We start from the raw sequence: 22,213 nt of genomic DNA on the forward strand, positions 1-22,213 counted from the left end.
GATAGGCAGCCACGTCTCTTCTCATTTACTATGGCCTTAATTAAATCTGATAACAACCATTGTTACAATAATAAGCAGCCGCGTCTCGTCATTTACTGTCAGAAAAAAACCATTGTTACAATAATATGCTTTAATAACTATGCAATTTTTCGTGTTGTAGTTATTTCTTCTTGTCGTTCAACCAACTATGAAGCTAACTTTGAAATCATCTTCAAATTGAATTCATATTCTTAATTTCCAATTTTTTGAGTTGAAAATAATTGTGGGAAATGGTCTATATATAGGATAAGTGAGAGTTGAATGTAACTTGCATGTAGTGACGAAGCAATGATTAGTCCATTTTGAATCATGCGAGGCGGCCTAATTAATCATATACGTAACTGTATGTGTACAGTTTACAGGTTGCCTAATTTTGGATCTACATGGAAGATGATGATGATAATAGACCTGTGCCAATTGCCAAAGTTAATAATTTTTCAAATCAATGAAGTAGGGTTTTTAATTTACATGCAACGTACGGCCAACGCATCGGATAAGAACTAATAAATTTGGGAGACAATTTGGTCAAAACCATACAAAATTATTTAAACAAGGATCGCACTACAACAATTTAAGTAGATTAATTTTGATAAATAGCTGATTGAGCATCGCATCACTGCTATAAAGTGAACAACATTGTGTAACTAATTCGATTCTTATCCTGTATGCATAAAAAGTAATGACCATGCATACTTTTTCATGCCTGTTGTTTTTGTTTTTTGTTTTTGGCCAAATATTGTGACACAAATTGATTGGGGTCCTCCCCAGGATACCTCGTGATTAAGACAAAAAAAAATTGATAAATTTGCTACACCCAGTTACCCGAAAATGGTAAGAGACTGAATCAATTCTAAAGGGCCAGCTTAAAATATAAAAAGAATCAAACAAAGGTAAATCCCACTTGGGAATTTAAAAAGACACGAATAAAAGTAAGGAAACCATGTGAGAACAGGCTTCCCATACAAATTAGAGTAAAATAAGAGGATAAAAAAGTGTTTTTGGTAAACGCACCAATTCTCTCACTCCTTTTTTTTTAAAAAAAAAAAAATTAATGTAATGTATGAACTGTTTGATCTAAAAGTCTAATAGACTTTGCAATTGAACCATGATACTTTAGTTTTGATAACATGTTAAAAGAAAAAAAATACTTGACTCAAATAACATGTTAAAAGAAAAAAAATACTTGACTCAATTGAAGATAAATAAAAATTTACTTTCATAATTTGGGTACCATCAATCAAATAGTTAAAAAAAATTAATAAAAGTCAATAAAATTTGATTTTAAGACACTGCCTAGACGGTAGATTACAATAGTCATGATCGAAATTGCTAAATATTAACATGTACAATGAAAACATAAAATCAATAACGAGAAGTAGGCGAAATTGTATTATTCTATGACAACATTACATTACTTGTATAAAGAAAGAATTAAAGAGCAAATAAAGGAATTTTGGTGATTAATATTAGTTTCCAGTGAAGCAAAGACAAGGTACCGTAAATTGGTTAGATTTTGAGTCCTGCTAATTAGTAGAATATATGCCATGCCCACGCGCTGCCTTAGATCCTTGTTGTGGTAGATGAATCACTTTTTCCCCCACATTTCATTTCGCCTTTTAAACTAATTTCCTTTCACCAACATGGACAATAAAATAAGTAATTATTGCTGTAATAACAAATTATCATTAGGGGTGGCCACAAGAATCGATGCTCACAAAAAAGTTGAATGAACCGGTGATTTGGTTTAAAAAATTAATAAACATTGGTATGTTCATATAAAACTAAAAAAATCACAAATTATAAAAATTAATTAGTTTAGTTCGATTTGAAACTAAATTGACTGGCGCTCACCTCTAATTATGATATTATTTATGATTTTGTTCTGCTTATAATTTTAAATTAATAAATATACTAAGTATATTAAAGACGAATATTAACAAATTTTTTATGTGACCTATTTAGTATTGAAGATGAGTTTTAATAATCGTTTTCACTCTAAATTTGAACATGAATATGATTTTATTTTTTTTTTTGAGTGTAGGATGATTAATATTGGTTTTTTTTTTTTTTTGAAACTGATTAAGCATCAGTTGGTTATTGTATTACACAGAGATATATATAACTGCTATGACAACAGGTCATTACACTGATATTTACAATCAGATATATACATGTGACTTATATTATTACATTTTTATTCTATAAAGTACATGCCCATCCAAATACCCCTCACAGAGGAGAGATGTCTCTACTCCACTCGCATTTCGCAAAGAAGATATATACATGTGACTTATATTATTACATTTTTATTCTATAAAGTACATGTCCATCCAAATACTCCTCACAGAGGAGAGATGTCTCTACTCCACTCGCATTTCGCAACCCTCACAGAGGAGAGATGTCTCTACTCCACTCGCATTTCGCAAAGAAGAAAGACGTTGTAAGAAGTCTCCACACAATTATATTTAATTGAGGGAGGTTGAGTCCATGAGGACTCGAACCATTGCCCTCATAGTCATACTTAACTTTGAGGGTAATGATTCACCACTGGGCTACAAGCCCAAGTGGCTTCTATTTTCCTTCTAAATGAGTAAAGGTAATTTTTTTTCACAATGTGAATGAAGTAAATATATTCCCTGAATATTAGTTAAGATAGGTTTACTTTTATACCGTAATAAAAATGTGCTAGACATATCGAAATAGAATTGATTCGCATTAGTCTCATTAAATTATATATTGCAAATATTTATAAACTTTTGATTAGATAATAATATTTTCATGATAAGATATTAAGATTGATTCAGATTAGTTAAAAAAAAAAAAAAAAACTGAGTCGAACATCAATTCTATAAACTTTGCCTGAAACGTTAGTAAAAGTAGAGTCAGATTAATCAATCACTTTACATTTGCATTACCCAATAAGCCATCGAGCGGGCATCACACGCCCTCCAAAACGAGTAGACCTTCTAAGTCGGTCGTCGTCAACCACCAGGAGATATAAGCAAGAAGACTCTAATGAAGTCTTTTTAAGGAAAAAAATAAAAAGATTTGTAATAAATAAAGCAATAACAAAAAAAAAAAAAATTCATTTTCATGTAAGAATAAGTGAAGCTTCTTTGTGAATTTTTTCAAACTCTTTCTCTCCCTTATTTATTTTGTGTGCCTATAAGTACATGCATCAAGCCCCTCCTTTTCTTTTCAACTTGTTTCTTTCTTCATAACAAATCTAGTTAAGCTAATAGTAATAATATTCTTTAGAAAGATGCTGGGGCATATCATTGATGCCATCACATGCTGTGGTGATGATCGTGATGATAATAATGGCAACAAGAAGATGAAATGTGAAAAGGGCAAGTGCAAGAAGATAAAGGGCACTGTTGTTTTGATGAAGAAGAACGTTTTGGACTTCAACGACTTCAATGCATCCTTTCTTGATCGGTTTCATGAGTTGCTTGGCCGAAAAGTCACTCTGCAACTCATCAGTGCTGTTCATGGCGAGCCTGCCGGTGAGTGATTTTTATTCTTGCCCCCTTTTTTTTTTGCCTCCTTCTGGGTTTGTTTTGGAATAAGTGATCCTTGGCTTTGCTTTGGCAGAAGTTTGCTGTGTTTAGTTTTGTAGAGGTCGGTGCAAATTATTTTAAATAGATATTAATTAATTTATTGCAGATAAAGGTACCGTTTGTTTGAGTATTATTATTCCATGGAGAAGCAATTCCTTGCTGCTTGTAGAATCTAGAAAGTCCTTTTTACAGAGAAATAATAAATCATCTGAAAAAAATAGTTTAAACGCACCCTCAGTTTAGTAGCTTGATTGGCTTCCATGTTTCATTTATTTTTTTTGTTATTTTAGTAATTTTTCTGCTTTCCATGTCTCCCACCTTGGTGTTGATGCTCCTATGGTGGCCACAAGAAAAAAAATAAAATTAAGTAGATGTGAGAAGTCAGTACTCTTTTTACTCGTGTCACGACTCATACCATTGTTTCAAAATCATTTTCTTTTCTTCTTTCTTTTCTTTTTTTTTTTGAATTATAAATTCTAAATACATGAAAGAAGGGGTCATTAAGGCCGCCCCCCCCCCCCCCCTCCCCCCAAAAAAAATCATTGATGATTACAGAGGCCATCAAGTACGGTCCAAGCGAATTATTCACCGTTCTGGTTTTTCATTCATGGCTGGCAGAAATTTCTTGGGACATGCATGTCAGCATGTGAGATGTGGCCACAGCTCCTTCCGAACACTTAATACGGCTTTTCTTGTAATTAATTATGGATTGGGTTGAATTTATTTTTATTTTATTTTATTTTCCAAACAAGGGGCTTATATTCCATACTGGTCCCTGCCTTACTAAGAAAGACTTAAGTCTCGGATCCTCAACAAGTCAATGTCTCTTTATCAAGATGCTCTTTTTTTAATCTTGTTTTTCTTTTGACTTTTTAAGTACGTCTATGTCTTCACAGGTGTTCTATTATTTTATTTTTAAACTGATCTTTGTTTATGGCGTATGTGGGGTCAAATCGGCCTGAAAATAAATATTATGGTCTTAGACAGCTATAGTAGATGAATCTTCTTAATGGGTACGGGATTTTTATAACTTAGAACATAAAATTTGTAACTTTTGGAGTTGCTAAAATTCGGCACCTGTAACAATAGTATAGCGATCAGACCCAAAGTTTAACATATGGCACTACTCGGCTTAACATGTATGCCAAGCAAATAATACTTGGTACGGGGGTCACGTCATAAGTGCTTTTGATGCCAAGTATTAAGTTGATTTGGTGCGAAATTGTCATCACCCAGGGTAAGTGATATACTCAAAAGCTTTATTCACCCTTCATCTTAAATAAAAATATGGCAACTGCCAACTTGGTTCTATAATTTGGAGTCTCTTTTTGTCTTTTTCTCGTGTTGATGGTTTGATTTGTTTAGTAGGTGGAACGGGATGATTTAAGCTTTCGTAGCTATGATTTTTCTTTTAAGAGAAAAAAGAAAAAAGTTATTTTCTATTTGATTAGTTTACATCTTGCGGCAATTCCCATGTCATAAAAGGTGATTTTGACAGACAGAGGCTAAAGTTACCTTTAAAGAACTAATTCCCCTCCTAATCCCATAAACAGCTTAATACACGTGTGTCTCTGGCTCTTGTCCGAGTTTAATAATATTATGAAGGAACAGACCATGATTGTTGAAAAGCAGTTTTAATTTTGAAGTAATAAAATTGATCATATGTTAATTGATGATTTTGATGATTGCTAGTAAGTGAAATTGATGTGTGTTTGTAGAAAATGGTTTGCAAGCTGGAAAGATTGGGAAGCTAGCGCATATAGAAGGTTGGATTCCTAAATGCACGCCATTAGCAGCAGGGGAGTCTGCATTCAATGTTACATTTGAATGGGATGAGGACATTGGAGTTCCGGGGGCGTTCTTAATAAGGAACAATCATCATAGTGAATTTTATCTTAAGACACTCACCCTTGAAGATGTTCCTGGCGAAGGTCGTGTCCATTTTGTTTGCAACTCGTGGGTTTACCCCGCGAAAGACTACAATACAGATCGCATTTTCTTCACTAACAAGGCAAGTAATCATATGTTTAAGAAAATTGTGAAGTTGACTTCAAAATTCACTTTAGTCAGATGTCTTATTTTTGTTTATGTGGTATTTGTACAGACTTATCTTCCAACACAAACACCGGGGCCTTTGCGATATTATAGGGAACAAGAACTAGTGAACTTGAGAGGGGATGGCACCACAGAGCTCCAGGAACATGACAGAGTCTATGACTATGCTTATTACAATGACTTGGGTGATCCTAAAAAGGGCAAAAAGTTTGAGCGCCCGGTTCTTGGAGGGTCGGCTGATTACCCTTATCCTCGTAGGGGAAGAACGGGTCGAAAACTAGCAGAAGGTTAGATATTTCAATTAGTACTTAATTCCACTTATCAAGAGCTTATTTGTGGTTAGGGAGGTTGAGTTACTAGTAACAAAAGCCTAATCATTTTAAAGTTAACTTGAATCTTATATAGATTGGACGACAACTATACTTTATGAATTGCTAGTTTTCAAGTAATTGAAGTTCTCTCAGTAGCATTGATGCATTCATTAATGGTATTTTGTTGTTATCATAATAGATTCTAAAAGCGAGAGCAGGCTGTCAATTGTCTATAGCTTAAACATATATGTTCCAAGAGATGAGCGATTTGGTCACTTGAAGATGTCAGATTTCCTTGCTTTTGCTCTCAAATCCATAGCCCAAGTCATAAAACCAGCATTGGAATCTCTAGACAGCAGTCCAAATGAATTTGACTCTTTTGACGATATTTTAAAACTCTATGAAGGAGGGATTGATCTGCCAAACAACTTACTTGATGATATTAGAAAACACATCCCCTTTGAAATGCTCAAAGAAATTTTTCGAACTGATGGTGATCTCTTGAAATTTCCAATGCCACAAGTAATCAAAGGTATTGTTCACGTCAATTACATTTATGAGAACTTACCATATTGGAGACTTTCTGCCTTCTTTTCTATTCATGTTTTGATGTTTCAATAATTTCGAGTAGAGGATGAGTCTGCATGGAGGACTGATGAAGAGTTCACAAGAGAAATGTTGGCTGGATTGAACCCTGTCATAATTTGTTGTCTTAAAGTAAGGCTCTTATTGACTATTGTCATAATTCTAATCTTGCTTCTACTACTGTTTGCCGAGAAACTGGATAGATGCTAAAGAAATTTGGAGTCTTATGTTCGAATATCAAATTTTCCTAATTCATTTCTCTTTCTCTTGATTCTCAATAAATGTTATCATCACTAATAATTATTACTATTTGCAGGAGTTCCCACCAACAAGCAAGCTAAACCCTGAACTATATGGTAATCAGCGCAGTACAATAACCCAAAATGACATTGAGAATAACTTAGATGGACTGACTGTAGATGAGGTAATGTTCCTAGACCTATTTTGAACCATAAATTTTTAGTTGATTTTCCTCGGATGTTTCAGAATTAATAACCATCATCAAAAAAATATAATGTGTATGATGACATAGGCAATTGAGAAGAACAAGTTGTTCATATTAGATCACCATGATTCTTTGATGACGTACCTGAGGAGGATAAACACTACTTCTACGAAGACTTATGCATCTAGAACAATCCTTTTCTTGAAAGCTGATGGGACTTTGAAACCTGTTGCAATAGAACTGAGCTTGCCGCATCCTGATGGAGATCAATATGGTGCTGTTAGCAAAGTATATACACCATCTGAAGATGGTGTTAAAGGTTCAATTTGGCAACTAGCTAAGGCTTATGTGGCTGTAAATGACTCTGGTCATCATCAGCTCATCAGCCATTGGTATGAATATATGACAAAAGGAAGCATATCAAATTTTAGTATTTAAACTCTGTATTAAATTTGAGTATGTCTTAAATATCTTTTATGTTGGTAACAGGTTGAACACTCATGCAGCAATTGAGCCATTTGTGATTGCAACAAATAGGCAATTAAGCGTGCTTCACCCAATTTATAAGCTTCTACATCCTCACTTCCGTGATACAATGAACATAAATGCATTTGCTCGACAGATCCTTATTAATGCTGGTGGAGTGCTGGAAATCACAGTTTTCCCTGGAAAGTATGCCATGGAATTGTCATCTGCACTTTATAAAAGCTGGAGCTTTCCAGAGCAAGCACTCCCTGAAGATCTCAAGAAGAGGTAAATCCTGTTGTCTAGTCTATACTATACAGTTGCATAAAAATTAGTATGAATATTGAGCAAAATTTACGGCTTAAAGTTTTACTTAATATTTAAAAGAAACTGCTTTTTGTTCTATTCAGAGGAGTGGCAGTTGAAGACCCCAACTCTCCGCACGGCCTTCGTTTACTGATAGAAGACTATCCATACGCTGTTGATGGGCTTGAGATTTGGGCATCAATCAAAAAATGGGTTCAAGACTATTGTTACTTTTATTACAAGAATGATGACATGGTTAAAGAGGACTCCGAACTCCAGTCCTGGTGGAAAGAGCTCCGTGAGGAAGGACATGGTGACAAGAAAGACGAGCCCTGGTGGCCTAAAATGCAGAACCGTGAAGAGCTAATAGATTCTTGCACCATCATCATTTGGGTGGCTTCAGCTCTCCATGCAGCAATCAACTTTGGACAGTACCCTTATGCTGGTTACCTTCCCAACCGCCCTACCATTAGTCGTAGATTCATGCCTGAAGAAGGAACTCCAGAATATGATGAGCTTGAGTCCAATCCTGACAAAGTTTTCTTAAAAACAATCACTGCTCAGCTGCAAACCATTCTAGGCATTTCCCTTATAGAAATCTTGTCAAGGCATTCAACTGATGAAGTTTATCTCGGACAAAGAGACACCCCAGAATGGACATCAGATGAAGCACCATTGCAAGCATTTGATGAATTTGGAAAGAAACTGGCAGAAGTTGAGGAAAAAATTATCAGCAGAAACCATAATAAGAATTTAAAGAATCGGGTTGGCCCGGTGAAAATGCCATATACTTTGCTCGTTCCTACTAGTGAAGGTGGGCTTACAGGAAAAGGAATCCCCAACAGTGTTTCAATATAGAGCTTCTGTACTTGGATTGTTGTTGTATATGTAAGTTTTGTATCAGTGTGGCATTGCAAAATAATTTAAATTTAGTCTATGTTCATTTCATCAACTTTAGTCGTAGATAGGATAATAAGACTTTGGCCAATTGTAGTACTTATATCTAATCAAATTAGGTTAACAAAAATAACAAATAAAAACTTATAAGCTTTTTTTTTAATGAATTTTAATTTTGTACATTATATCAGATTTTGCCGTGTGTACTTATCAATGCAATATAAGGGATAGGGATGGCAATGGGCACCGCCCGCAGCGGGTTTGTCATTATCAAATCCAAACCCGCACAAAATTTAAATTACCAAACCCACCCGCAACCCGCAGCGGGTTTTAATTTTTTTAAGAAAACCCACTCGTTGCGGATTTTAATAATTACCAAACCTGCAATGGTACCCGGCGGATTTTTTGCGGGTTTCCGCATTTAAAATCATAAATATTTAATATATAAATTTATAATAATAACCTCAAATTTTATATAACATACTCAATTTTATATTTAACCAATATAAATGAAAAATTAAAATTTCAAAATGAATCCAACACAAATTCTCAAATATAAGTATAAATCACACAAATTCATTTAAAAAACACAAAAAACTACCTAAAAATAATAATTACATTTCATATTATCATTTAAAACAAGCTCCAAGAGAAGATCTTCATTTCATTCACCACAATAAGCACTCATCCAACACAATTCCTAAAATAATAATTAAGATTAATATTTTCAAATACTAATTTGGAGAAAAGAAATTATAATAATGAAATAATTCATTTATTAATGTAAAGAAAAATACTACATACAAAATTATAATAGGTATATATTATACACAACTTTGGGTCTTTTGCAATTTGGTAATACGAATTATTACATTATTTTCTTTCTACATTTTTTAGATTAAAATTAAATTAAAAATATTTGGAAAAAATATTGCGGGTCTGGTGGATATCCATGTGGGTATCCACCGGATATAAGGTTAATACCAAACCCACCCGCATTCATGTGCGGGTTTTAGTTTATAATAATAAACCCGCCCGCAACGGATAAAATTATCCGCAGCGGACGGGTTTTGACGGGCGGGTTTGGGCGAATTTACGGGTATAATTGCCATCCCTAATAAGGGAGCATTCGGTAAACTCTGGAGCAGAAGACTCTCAAGAGAGATTCAACAAATGTAATGAGTCTTACAATCCTTGTGAGTTGCAGTTAAAAAAAATAATGGCAATGAGAGGGTTCGGGAACACAATTCACTCATCAATGAACAAGTGCGCCTTCTCATTAGTCAATTTAATCTCTCTTTTTGGCCCAATATAAATGCATGCGCCACATTAGTTCTCTTTACACATCACTGACGCTATTTTCTGAACATCAACTTAAGGCAACAGTCTAGAGATATGGTTAGTGCAATCACAGGAGAAAAAGACAAAAGAGAAGTTAAAATGTGAGATGGGTGAGTGTAAGAAGATCAAGGGCAAGTTTGTTTAGATGCAGAAGAATATTTTGGACTTCAATGACTTCCATGCATCAGTTCTTGATCGTTTCCATGAGTTGCATGGCAAAAGACTCTCTCTGCAACTCATCAGCTCTGTTAATGGGCAACCTACAGGCGAGTTAATTTTAACTTTTCTGACCACATTTTGGAAGTGATTTTCTGTTTTCGTAAACGTACTTTTAAACGGTTAAGAGCTTTTGTGCGGGGGTGTATTGGTAAATTAAGCGAAACTCAAGGTCACGAATGTAAAACAAATCCCTCGTACACGAGAAGCTACTGATGCATTTTTGTCGGTTCTAGATATAAAATCCCTAAATTATGGCGCCAAAACAATTCCACGATTCCTCTCCTCTTAAGTCTTCACTATTCCATTTCGTAAAGGCAACTTCTTTCTTTCTGCTTCCTTTTCCTCTTCTTCTTCTTCGTTCGCAAATTAATGTGTGTATTTTCGTGAATAAATCGGAAAGCGATGGCAGATTCGCAGCCGGACTCAAACCTTTTCAGTGTTCGAATCGTGTCCATCGATCACTACATGGCGCCTCCTATCCCTGGCTACGATATTTGCTACAGTAGCTTCCAGGGTACGATTTCAGAACGACTTCGTTTCAGTTCATTTGAATATCCCTCGCGCACTCTCCTCTTCATAAATTTTCGCAATGTTCTGTTGAAGTAATGAATTCAAAAGTCCTTTTAAAAAGATAAAATTCATGAGTAATGTTGTTTAAACGATATCGTATTATTAGATTCTGTAACAGAAGTTGGTTTCTAATCCTTTTGGGGGAGAAATTTAAACTAAAATAAAAATCCAGCATTCAACTCTACTTAAACCAAGAATTGTTTACATCATTTGGTTACAATTTTTTTTTTTTTTTTGGTCGGTTGTTCTTCAGAGTTTGTTTATTTACATGTTCAACATGTGAATGGATTATAAATTTAATAATTTTTTTTTGAATTATGAAGGTGGGAAGGTGAATGAGGTGCCGGTTATAAGGGTTTATGGCTCAACCCCTGCTGGCCAGAAGACTTGTTTGCATATTCATCGCGTAAGATCATTGTTTTTTTTAAAGTTAGTTAATGTTGATTGTTACTGCATTTCACAAATGGTGATTGTATGCAAGTTGTTAGCTAGTTAATTATACAATCATTGCTAGATTTTGTAGATATGATGGATAATTTGTAAGTGATACCATTTCCTTTTATATTGGCTTTTTGGATGAGTTACTCATTGTTGCCTTTTGTAGGCTTTACCATATTTATATGTCCCCTGTGCTGATATACCGGTTCAGCTTCGCCAAGAAGGTATATTTTAATGCTTGGGGTTAGAGGTTACGCTTGTATTCTGTTTTGAAGTTCATTTTTCAAGTCATATTGACAATTCAGTGCTTGAATTTCTATGTTTTCCTCGTTGATTTTTTCCAGATGATGGATACATGCATGCTATATCCCTGGCCTTGGAGAAAGCCCTGAAGGTATGCTGTATTTCTTGCCTTGTATTGTGTTTCTAGGTTTATGAAGTAGATATGGTTTGTTAACGTATTTGGTTTGAATTCACAGGTTAAGGGTAGTGCTGGCTCAAAACGACAGCATGTGCATGAGTGTAGCCTTGTTCGAGCGAAAAAGTTTTATGGTTACCATTCATCTGAGGAGCTATTTATCAAAATATACCTGTATCCTAATATTGTGTTGTGCCATGGTTCTTTTGTCTTTGAAAACATTCCTGGGCTATGTTATTGGTTGCCTTGATAAAATCCAAGCTATTATCCGCATGATGTCTCTCGTGCGACTGATCTTCTATTGGTACAATTCTTCAACCATTTACAAACATTTAGCTGCTTTCTGCATTTCCTTTTTAAGTTTTTGTTGTTGGGTTGAAAACCTAATTTGAACTCCTTTTCTAGCATAGTTGTTCTCATTCCCTTAAAGGTTAAAGTGAAGTTCTTGGATTATTGGCTATCTTTTATTTTGATACACATCTATTTTAATCTCCAGAGACTGTGAAAATTTCTGCCTTTTATCACAGCAGGTCTCTTGTTTTTCAGGGAGGCGCAGTCTTTGACAAGAGTTTGCAGCCCCATGAATCACATATTCCCTTTCTTCTTCAGTTTCTGGTAAATACCTTTTCATGTTATGTATCGAATATGCTTTTTCCTTTCTATTTCAAAGTTAATCTGGATTCATGATTTCCAAGTTAATCATGAATTTTGATTTATGATAATAGCATCTTGTCGATATAATAAGTTTCTGAATCAAGATAATGCATATGCGCTTCACAAAATATAACTTGGTCTTACTTCACTGCGTATTCGAATCTTGTTTCTTCGTTTTTGTAACATGCCCTATTCTGAGCTTCTTCTTTGCAGGTTGACTATAACTTGTATGGAATGGGTCATCTGCACCTATCGAAGCTGAAGTTCCGGCATCCAGTGCCTGATGCTTTCTTCCCAAGGAAATTTAATTACAGTAGTAAACAGGCATCTGCTGATTTTCAGGTGTCCTTTTTCTGTTCTATGCTGCAGAAGCTTTTTGGATTGTTATAAACATAATCTCTAATGCTTACATTGTTATATAATTCTGTTGATGTTGGTAAAAATTTTCATTAGGCAGATTCACGTGGAACTATATTATTAGGCTCCCCAATCTGGATTTCTTCTACAATTCCAGGTGATTGGATGTGGCAGTTATCCAATGCATTTGATGGGCCATCAGATCAAAACACTCTCTGGATTAAACATCAAAGTCTTTTTGAGCTTGAAGGAGATGCTACAGTGGATGGTTTGTTTGATTCACTGTTCAGCTACTGATATATTTGCGTCTTCCATTTTCCTTTATGATGACTGTGTTGGTGGTAAAATTGTTTTTCTGCTTTTGGTTCCGCAGACATTGTCAATCAGCGGTTAATGATGTATACGTCCCTCTCTCAAACTCGTTCTGATGTGAAAATGGTTCAATCGCTTGTACCAATTTGGGAGGTTTGCTCTCATCCCATCTATAAGCTTTTTAACATACAGTACATATATCCTCTGGTGAACTTTACTACATTTCAGGAAGAGTATGAAAGGACTGGGATCAATGAAGCAGTTATGGCTCCTGATCCTGGAAAACCACTTCCACAAGATGTTTTGAGAACTCTTTCACTTGGTCTTGAATTTGAGAATGTACTTATGGAAATGTGTGGTGAAGGACAGGAAACTGTTTCTTCATTTGGAAATGATGTTGAAGTTCTGAAGTCAGTGGCATGTGCAACTGATGAGGAAAATTTGATTAAACTTGGACCCGCAAATTATGATTACAAAGGTCCTGAATATTTGACTTGTTTGAAAGAAGGAAAGATTTTGTCAGCTCTGGCCCCGCAAGGTTTAGTACATCAAGAGAAAATAAGTTTAACGCCCTCCAAAGGGAAGGACACGTGTCCTGAATTACCCTTCGGTGGTGAGATACATTCATCTGAAATGGTAGGAGCACCAGGACAGAAGGTAGTTTTCATGTTTTTGTAATTTTATTCTTTCTAGACGTTAGTGATTTTTCTACGAGAAGCAATTTGCATCTCTTGCCTGTATAAGGCATATAAGACACATGCCTAGCATTTTTATTTAGTTTAGGAATACTGAATTCAGTTGAAATATTTGCTGCCTAGTTGCGTAACTCATTCTAGATGACGTGTATATGAATATGGTTATGATCTTCGTCAGGGCTTATTGTAGTTGCTGAGAGGTTTAGGTATTCTGTATTTGCAATATGAACTCACAGGAACCTCTTATTTTCGGAATTGATATTCCTCAGGCTACAGATACAGAAGCACTAGGGCTTTTGAAGTGGCTTGCTACTTCCCAAGCTGCTGAAGATTTAAATTCCGATGATGAGCTCCTACATGAGACCATTTTGAGTCCTCTGTTGCCTGAAACAACCATTGATAAGGTGCTGGAGAAAGCTAATACGGATTATGAGAGGGAGTCCCAAAAAGAGTGTCAGGATATTCTTGATTCAATTGAGGATGAAGTCAATGTTGATGGATTGGAAGAAAGAAATTCTTCTACTGTAGATCCCAGCAATCATCCTGAAACTTCATCAAACAAAAAGATACCTCAAATAGACGGTTCTAGTGATGATTTGTACTTGCTTCCTTGTTCTGGATCATCTGGAAATTCTTCTAAAAAGGAAATTAAAAGTGAATCAATAAGGTCTTTTCAACACCAGGTGCCACAAGATACTTGGACAAATGCTGCTAGTAAGTGCAACGTGAAAAAAAAATTATGGGGTTCTTTACCTTTTTCTGTTTCTGAACAGTTCAATAAGGACATAGAAACTGTCAGTTGTAATATAAGTAATTTGTGTGTCACTGAAGTTAAAGACCATGGAGCTACAGGTTCCTTGGTTGGGAATGAGTTGGGCAAATCTTTCGATGCATTGGAACGTGAAGATGCAGATGCTCATGATATAAAAGAAGCAACTGCAGTGACTGGAGGCTCTGTGCGAGACTTGATGAGGAGAAAGCGGTCCTACCGAGAGTCATCCGAATGTGAGCCTCCTAGGGTGAAAAGAGTCAATGTGACAGGGGAACAGAAAAATGCTCTCTCCATGTGCGAGAAACAATTGGAGTTTGACACATTGCAAAATGATGAGTGTGAAAAATGCCCATTAAAGGGAGGTATGGGTATCTCCACAGTGTGTAAAGAGAACATGGAATCACCATCTCCTTTTGACACCAAGAAAGAATATGCTTCAGTTTCTGTAGGCGATTGGAAAGCTGATAATTGTAAAGAGTCCAAATTTGATGCAACTTCTGTTGAACCAAGAGAACTTCAGAGTGATCACCCTAACAATAATGACTCTAATTTGAATCAAGGAACTCTCACAGGTGTTCCTACTCTGTATCTTAATGATGGCTCTTGCTTGTACATGCTGAGACCTCCATTTTCACCTCCTTCTGTGGATTCTGTACATAAATGGCTGTTGCATGATGACAAAGGTACCTGCTGGATTTTTTGGGGATGGAACTGCGTATGTTTTTCCAACTTCTTTGAATTTGCATCTCTAATTTTCTGGTTGTGATGTTTTAGGTGCTTCTGGAGACATGGATAAAGCATCAGTTGAGCATTCTTCTCTGAAAGGTAAACTCTCATGCTCTTCAGTGAGCTAATATTGTTTAAGAAAAACTGTTTCTAGTGCTCAGAATCTTTTTGCATGCCTTCTGATTCTCTGATTTGTTCACCTAGACTTTTGCTTGATAATTCTAACGAGTTGACTGAATCAGGTTCTGACGTTAGGCCTGTACTGGAAGAAATGCATCGAGAAGCTGATGAAATGATTAGTACAGAACCAACTCCAGACTTGAATGGGGTGACAGCAATAATGCACAATGAAGGCCACATTGCAGAACCAAATGCATGTGCTGATTGCTTGCAAGATATTTCTCAGATATCGGGCCCAGATGGGAGATCAAAGCCCACTCCTCTTAGTCAAATTGGCTTTCGGGATCCAGCCAGTGCTGGTGCTGGAGAACAACTAACATTGTTAAGCATAGAGGTATTTTTTTCAAATTAGCAGATGCACGTATTCACCATGGTCTCATTTATTGACAAAACATTGAATACAGTTTATCTTGAAAGAAATGTCAAAACTTTTCTGTTAAATTAAATTGATACTGATGGAATTTATCTTTTTGTTTTTTAAACTTTTTATGATTGCTCAAGAATTTATCCTAGTGATGTGTTATACAGTTGATTATTACTTGATCATCTTTAAGATTGCTTTGTACCCTAATTATCTTCTAAAATAAAAATAGGTATCCTATAGGTCTGGGGGGAAAAAAACAGTATGATTTCTCTTGGGACATTTTTCTAGTTCCTTATGTTGGTTTTTCACTTTGGCTTCTTAGTTTCTGCAAACAATTTGACATGCATAATTTTTCTTTCTATACTTGCATTGAGATGTTTCCATTCTACATGGTTTTTGTGTTATATAATGGAAACTGCTAGTACTATTTTGGATTCTGGCTTGATTCTCTTTATTAATTTCTCAACTGGATGGTACACTTGCTGACAGGTTCAGGCAGAATCCAGAGGAGATCTCCGACCTGATCCTCGATATGATTCTATCAATGTGGTAGCTCTTGCTTTTGAGAATGATAGTGATCATGCTGTTGAAATTTATGTGCTTTTGTATTGTAAAAGTGAATCCCATCAAAGGTATGATGACTTTGATATAGATAGATAAATAAATAGATCACTTTGTCAAGAATTATATTTATAGTTGATGGACTTTCTTTTCATCTGATTGGTTTTGTATGATGACTTTGACTTTATCTAATACTTGATGTGCTCTACAATATGAGGTGAAAAATGGTGAAAAGTGGAGCTTTAATGATAACACTATTTTATGGAATTGTAGAGATTTGAAAGCTTAATGCTGAGCATAAAATGTTAAGGTTAATTCTTAGGTGCTGGGTTGTTTTCTGCTGATTGTTTCCTTTGTTGTAATGAATTTCATAAAATTTTCTCCCCTCATCTATAAACAAAGGGGAGAATTAAAATCCACCATTGCCTTGTTTGAAAGATAGTCATTGATCTATATGAAGCAGATCTGTTCTTCTGTGGTTCATTCCTGAAACATTATTGAATACTTTTTATTTGTATCTGTTGGAGGAGAAAATTTCAATCCTTGTAGCTTTTCATTCTCACATAATCAATTTGCAGGAGTCTTGTTGGAATTCCTGACTGCAAAGTGTTTGTTTGCTCTAAGGAGATACATTTATTTAGCCACTTCATCAAGATTTTATGTTCATTCGACCCAGATATTTTAATGGGGGTGGGATATACAGGTGGTTCTCTTGGTTTTTTGGCTGAAGGGCTGCTCATCTTGGTATAGGTTTACTTAATGACATTTCTCGGACACCGTTGGAGAGTAAGATAGCTGCAGGTGATTCTGAAATTTCTGAGAGAGGAATAACAGATAATATGCTTGCTGAACCAGTAGTTGCTGAATCTCTTCTGGCCAAAGATGCTATAATTGAGGATGAATGGGGCCGAACGCATGCCAGTGGTCTTCATGTTGGTGGCAGAATTGTCCTCAATGTATGGCGATTAATGCGTGGTGAAGTTAAGCTTAATATGTACACAGTTGAAGCAGTAGCAGAAACTGTTTTAAGGAGGAAGATTCCATCAATTCCTTTTAGAGTACTAACAAAATGGTTTGCTAGTGGTCCTGGACGTGCAAGATATCGATGTGTCGAATATGTGGTGGGGAGAGCTAAATTGAACCTGGAGATTATGAATCAACTGGATATGGTACGATAACAAGATTTAAAATCTTGTCATGGACATATGCTGTTATCTACTGCCTTAATGGTGTCAAATTTTCTCTTCCTTCTGTTCTCTTAGAGTGAACACAATTTGATGATACCTTATTTGATAGAGAAATATGTATTTTGAAATTTTTGTCATAAAAAGAAATGTATCTTGCTGCTAATGTCTTAGTTTTATTTTATTTTATTTTATTTACCCTGCTCTTTTGTGAACACTCTTCTGTCTGTGCATTTGCAGATAAATCGAACATCGGAACTTGCTCGTGTCTTCGGCATTGACTTTTTTTCTGTTCTCTCTCGAGGTTCACAGTACCGTGTTGAATCCATGCTTCTGAGATTGGCACACACTCAAAACTACCTTGCTATATCTCCAGGGAATCATCAGGTTATTTGGTTTCTGTTGACTCCATCTTTTTTTTATTCAGTAGCTGACCTTACTTCTGCCATGGATGGTCAGAAGTTGTGACTTTCTGATTGGCTCTGATTCTTTTTGGTTATCTAGGTTGCTTCTCAACCTGCAATGGAGTGTTTACCTCTTGTAATGGAACCGGAATCTGGTTTTTATGCAGATCCAGTGGTTGTTTTGGATTTCCAGTCTCTTTATCCATCAATGATGATTGCATATAACCTTTGCTTTTGTACATGCCTTGGGAAAATTTTACCTTCAAAGGAAAATACTCTTGGGGTTAGTTCCTTTCGACCAGATTTGCATGTTCTGCGGGATTTAAAAGATGAAATACTAATTCCTCCAAATGGTGTCATGTATGTGCCTCCAAAGGTAACTCCTTGAAATGCTTCTGTTTTATTTTTGATTTTTTGTTGCAAAATTTCTTTGCACTTGTAATTTATGACTGACAGTCTTTCTTTGATTTATCTCATACAGGTTCGTAAAGGTGTACTGCCTCGCTTATTGGAGGAAATATTATCTACCAGGATAATGGTAAAACAAGCAATAAAGAAGTTGGCTCCTTCTCAGCAAATACTTCACAGGGTATAGTATTCTCAAGTCTGGGTTACAAGCTAATATAAGCTAATCTTTAACGTGTATTCTGAGATTTCTCCCTGCTATTCATTGGACATAGAGTTCTTGTACTTGATGTTTCGCAATATTTTTTTTCCAAAAATTTCTTAATGTTTTCCTGGAAGTTTAAGCTTGAGGATTTATTTAGATAGAAAGCGAGAGAGGCGTGGTATTTGAAGCCATGGCTCCTTGAGCACCAACTTTGCACAGATTTATATTAGTTAATCTCGCAGAAATTTCTCTGCCTTACTTTATATGTTCATTGAAATACGTATATTATTTATAAGCAAGATTAAGTCCTTTCTTTCCATGCATCTGCATATATGAGTATTATAGGTTGTATGATTCAGTGCTTTTCATCAAATGTCATTACTGTTTCATTAAATTGACATCAAGGGAACTGTATTGTGATGTTCTTTATGCATACTTTTAGTCTTAGAATTCACTCACTTCTTATAATATTTCAGATATTCAATGCAAGACAGCTTGCTTTGAAGCTGATAGCAAATGTGACATATGGTTATACTGCTGCTGGATTTAGCGGTCGCATGCCTTGTGCAGAGCTTGCGGACAGTATTGTTCAGTGTGGCCGTAGCACACTGGAGAAGGCTATTTCATTTGTAAATGAAAATGAGAAATGGAAGGCTAAAGTTATATATGGTGATACTGACAGGTATACTGTTTGTATTTAGTAACTAGTACAAATTATAACTACCTTCTGTTTTACAAATCATGTTTAAATTACGTAATCTTTCATGGAAATTGAAAGATTATGAAGAAGTTTAGTCATACCGACTCGTTTGAAAGTTTGTTTTGTTGCTTGAATTTCAATGAACTGAATTAATTATACACTTGTATTTGATGGTTGAGTCTCTTCTAGGTCCATTTTCTCTGAATGGAGTTCATAGATAAGTGAGCTAACTTTTCTTAAGAAGAATGAAAGACTGTCTATGGTTTTTAATCTAAAGCGTTGATTCTCTTGTGTGTGTGAGGCTATGTAAAGTTGAATGGTTTTGTCCCGTGCAGTATGTTTGTCCTCCTCAAGGGGCGGACAGTGAAAGAATCATTTCAAATTGGGCATGAAATTGCGTCTGCAATAACAGCAATGAATCCAAATCCAGTCACTTTAAAAATGGAGAAAGTCTACCACCCATGCTTCCTCCTTACTAAGAAGCGCTATGTTGGTTACAGCTATGAGAATTCTGAACAAACTGAACCCATATTTGATGCTAAAGGTATTGAGACAGTCCGCAGAGATACTTGTGCAGCTGTTGCAAAAGTGATGGAACAGTCTTTGAGACTTTTTTTTGAACATCAAGACATTTCGGAGGTAAAAATGCTGTAAACTCTTAAAATATTTTTCTCTAAGCTTTGGTTTTTGAAGTTCGATTCTTTTGGAAACTATTGAATTTAAATATATGGCTAGATAAGGCACACTGCTTAAGAATGAATTATGTTCAGGAATCTAGTACTTAAGCTCTCTTACTAGATTTTCCTGGAATATGAAATCTGAAGTGGTAGATTATAGAGGCTACAGCATTTCATTCTGGAAAAGGTTTATCCAAGGTTTTGCTAATTGCATATTCTTATTCATTATTACTATCTTCATTTAGCTATCAGGTAGGTATTAATACATGTTCATTTGTTACTGTTTTAGTGTATTTTGAATGAGACCAGAGGCTATTTCTCTTGAGCTTACAGAAAAGAACCACTTTCTCTGTCACTTTTCCAATTGAGTCTTCTGTTTTTCCCTTCCTTTCTGTTGCACCCAGGTTAAAGCATATTTACAGCGTCAATGGACTCGTATTCTATCAGGCAGGGTGTCTCTGCAGGATTTCGTTTTTGCCAAGGAAGTTCGCCTTGGTACATACAGCACAAGGTCTTCTTCATCGCTCCCACCAGCAGCAATTGTGGCTACAAAAGCGATGAGAGCAGATCCCAGAGCAGAACCACGCTATGCAGAAAGAGTACCTTATGTTGTAGTTCATGGAGACCCTGGGGCCCGCCTTGTTGATTTGGTTGTGGATCCATTGGATCTATTGGCTATTGATTCCCCTTACAGATTAAATGATTTATATTACATCAACAAACAGATAATCCCAGCTTTGCAGCGGGTATTTGGACTAGTTGGTGTGGACTTAAACCAGTGGTTCCTAGAAATGCCCCGTCCTAGCAGGGAATCTTTTGCTAAACACCCCTTTTATTCCTCAAATCCACGCCGAAGTAGAATTGATTTTTACTATCTCTCGAAGCATTGTGTACTGTGTGGTGAGTTGGTCCAGGCATCAACCCGTATATGCAACAAATGTTCTCAAAACGAAGCTACTGCTGCAGCTGCTGTAATTGGAAGGACATCAAAATTAGAAAAAGAGATGCAACACCTTGCTGCTGTAAGTTTTGCTACCATTGCCATGAATTATGTCTGGCCTTCGTTGTAGTATGTCTCTTCTTGTGCTAGCACTCATATTGTCTAAACCAATAATTTAGTACCAATCTAGAGGTCAATGAAACTGCTTGATGAAAGCTGTTGAGTGTCTTGCAGATATGCCGGCATTGTGGAGGTGGAGACTGGATTGTGGAAAGTGGAGTGAAGTGTACCTCACTTGCATGCTCAGTTTTTTATGAGAGGCGAAAGGTTCAGAAAGAGCTACAGGGTCTTTCTGCTGTTGCTGCAGATAAAGGTTATTATCCAAAGTGTATAGTCGAGTGGTTTTGAGCAGGCCCTTGTATATGCTCATCCTAAGAGAGCCAAACTCACAACATTAAAAATGAATAGGAATAAATAAATAAATGAAGAACGTGGAAAGAGAATGAAGCCCCTGTGGTCGTGCCACTGTATACCCTTATATGTTAATCCTAAAAGTATGTGTGCACAGAAATGTCTGTTGTATTTTCTGTTTTTTGAATCTGGGTAACCATTTTGATGGTTTTATAGTTAAAATTTAGGATTGCAGAAGTAGGAATAAGGAAAATGTACTCCATTAACGTTGTATTACTATTATTATAAATAAATGAAATGTTTTCTGTAAGAATTCAGAGTCATTATTAAGTAATGTCTCTATATTTGAATCACGTTACTATATTTGTGAATCATTACCTGTATTTGTTCTCTTGTAATTTGTCAAATGCCATCTTCGCAGCCTGCATAAGCAATTAAGGAAGAGCCCATATAAATCAATGTCATTAAAAATTCCAATATGATAACGCATGCGATCGAAGGTAGCTGAGGACCCTTCATAAATAAATGACAATAAATTCAAATCCCAAGGTAGCAAGTTGCAAGAACTATCATGCACCCATATATAGTTTCAATTGTAAATATACAACTATGCAATCCATAATTACACCACATCCAACACGCCCATTAAAGATATTTATTCTCTCATAATCGAACAAGTACTCATCATATAAAAAGAATATTTTGATTGGATATGCAGAACTATTTATGAGCAATCTTCATCAAAATTATATTAAAATGATTTCCTTGGGTTCTGCTTTTCAAAAACAAAACAAAAGAGAGGGAGAATGTAATTGAGCAAATCATAAAAAATACTTGAAAACTATTACAGAAGTTAGAAAGGTGCACCAAGAAAATTATAATGGAGAAAAAAAGTGTTATTTTAAGATTGATGTTATAGAGGTTAATAATGAGGATTTTTTTTGGAACTTACAACCATATGCAAAGTATAAATTTGTTTTTAAAATTTTTTAAGATGGGTTTACACGTAATAAGAAA

The 22,213-nt window shown here is 35.6% G+C and overlaps 2 protein-coding genes across 2 annotated transcripts; both read left to right on the top strand.

The window, feature by feature from the left end:
• The first annotated feature begins 3,139 nt into the window (after positions 1-3,139).
• On the top strand, positions 3,140-8,714 carry LOC18040235 (probable linoleate 9S-lipoxygenase 5). Its single transcript, XM_006433275.2, has 9 exons — positions 3,140-3,545; positions 5,318-5,610; positions 5,704-5,941; positions 6,165-6,497; positions 6,597-6,682; positions 6,867-6,974; positions 7,083-7,387; positions 7,485-7,748; positions 7,871-8,714. Exons 1-9 carry the CDS (start codon positions 3,302-3,304, stop codon positions 8,622-8,624), a joined length of 2,625 nt encoding a protein of 874 aa, XP_006433338.1. The 5' UTR covers positions 3,140-3,301; the 3' UTR covers positions 8,625-8,714.
• A 1,794-nt stretch (positions 8,715-10,508) lies between these two features.
• On the top strand, positions 10,509-21,239 carry LOC18040236 (DNA polymerase zeta catalytic subunit). Its single transcript, XM_024184939.1, is given in 24 exon segments — positions 10,509-10,737; positions 11,117-11,199; positions 11,398-11,455; positions 11,576-11,625; positions 11,711-11,823; positions 11,911-11,953; positions 12,196-12,264; positions 12,517-12,645; positions 12,757-12,928; positions 13,034-13,125; positions 13,201-13,629; positions 13,937-15,122; positions 15,214-15,264; positions 15,408-15,679; positions 16,199-16,341; positions 16,849-16,994; positions 16,997-17,439; positions 17,695-17,841; positions 17,959-18,234; positions 18,340-18,447; positions 18,945-19,150; positions 19,504-19,807; positions 20,250-20,867; positions 21,020-21,239. Coding segments are annotated over 24 exon segments (5,424 nt in total). The 5' UTR covers positions 10,509-10,625; the 3' UTR covers positions 21,194-21,239.
• The last annotated feature ends 974 nt before the right edge of the window (positions 21,240-22,213 follow it).

This window comes from Citrus clementina, unplaced genomic scaffold (assembly GCF_000493195.1).
Source record: "Citrus clementina cultivar Clemenules unplaced genomic scaffold, Citrus_clementina_v1.0 scaffold_5, whole genome shotgun sequence".
NCBI classification, from domain to species: Eukaryota; Viridiplantae; Streptophyta; class Magnoliopsida; order Sapindales; family Rutaceae; genus Citrus; species Citrus x clementina.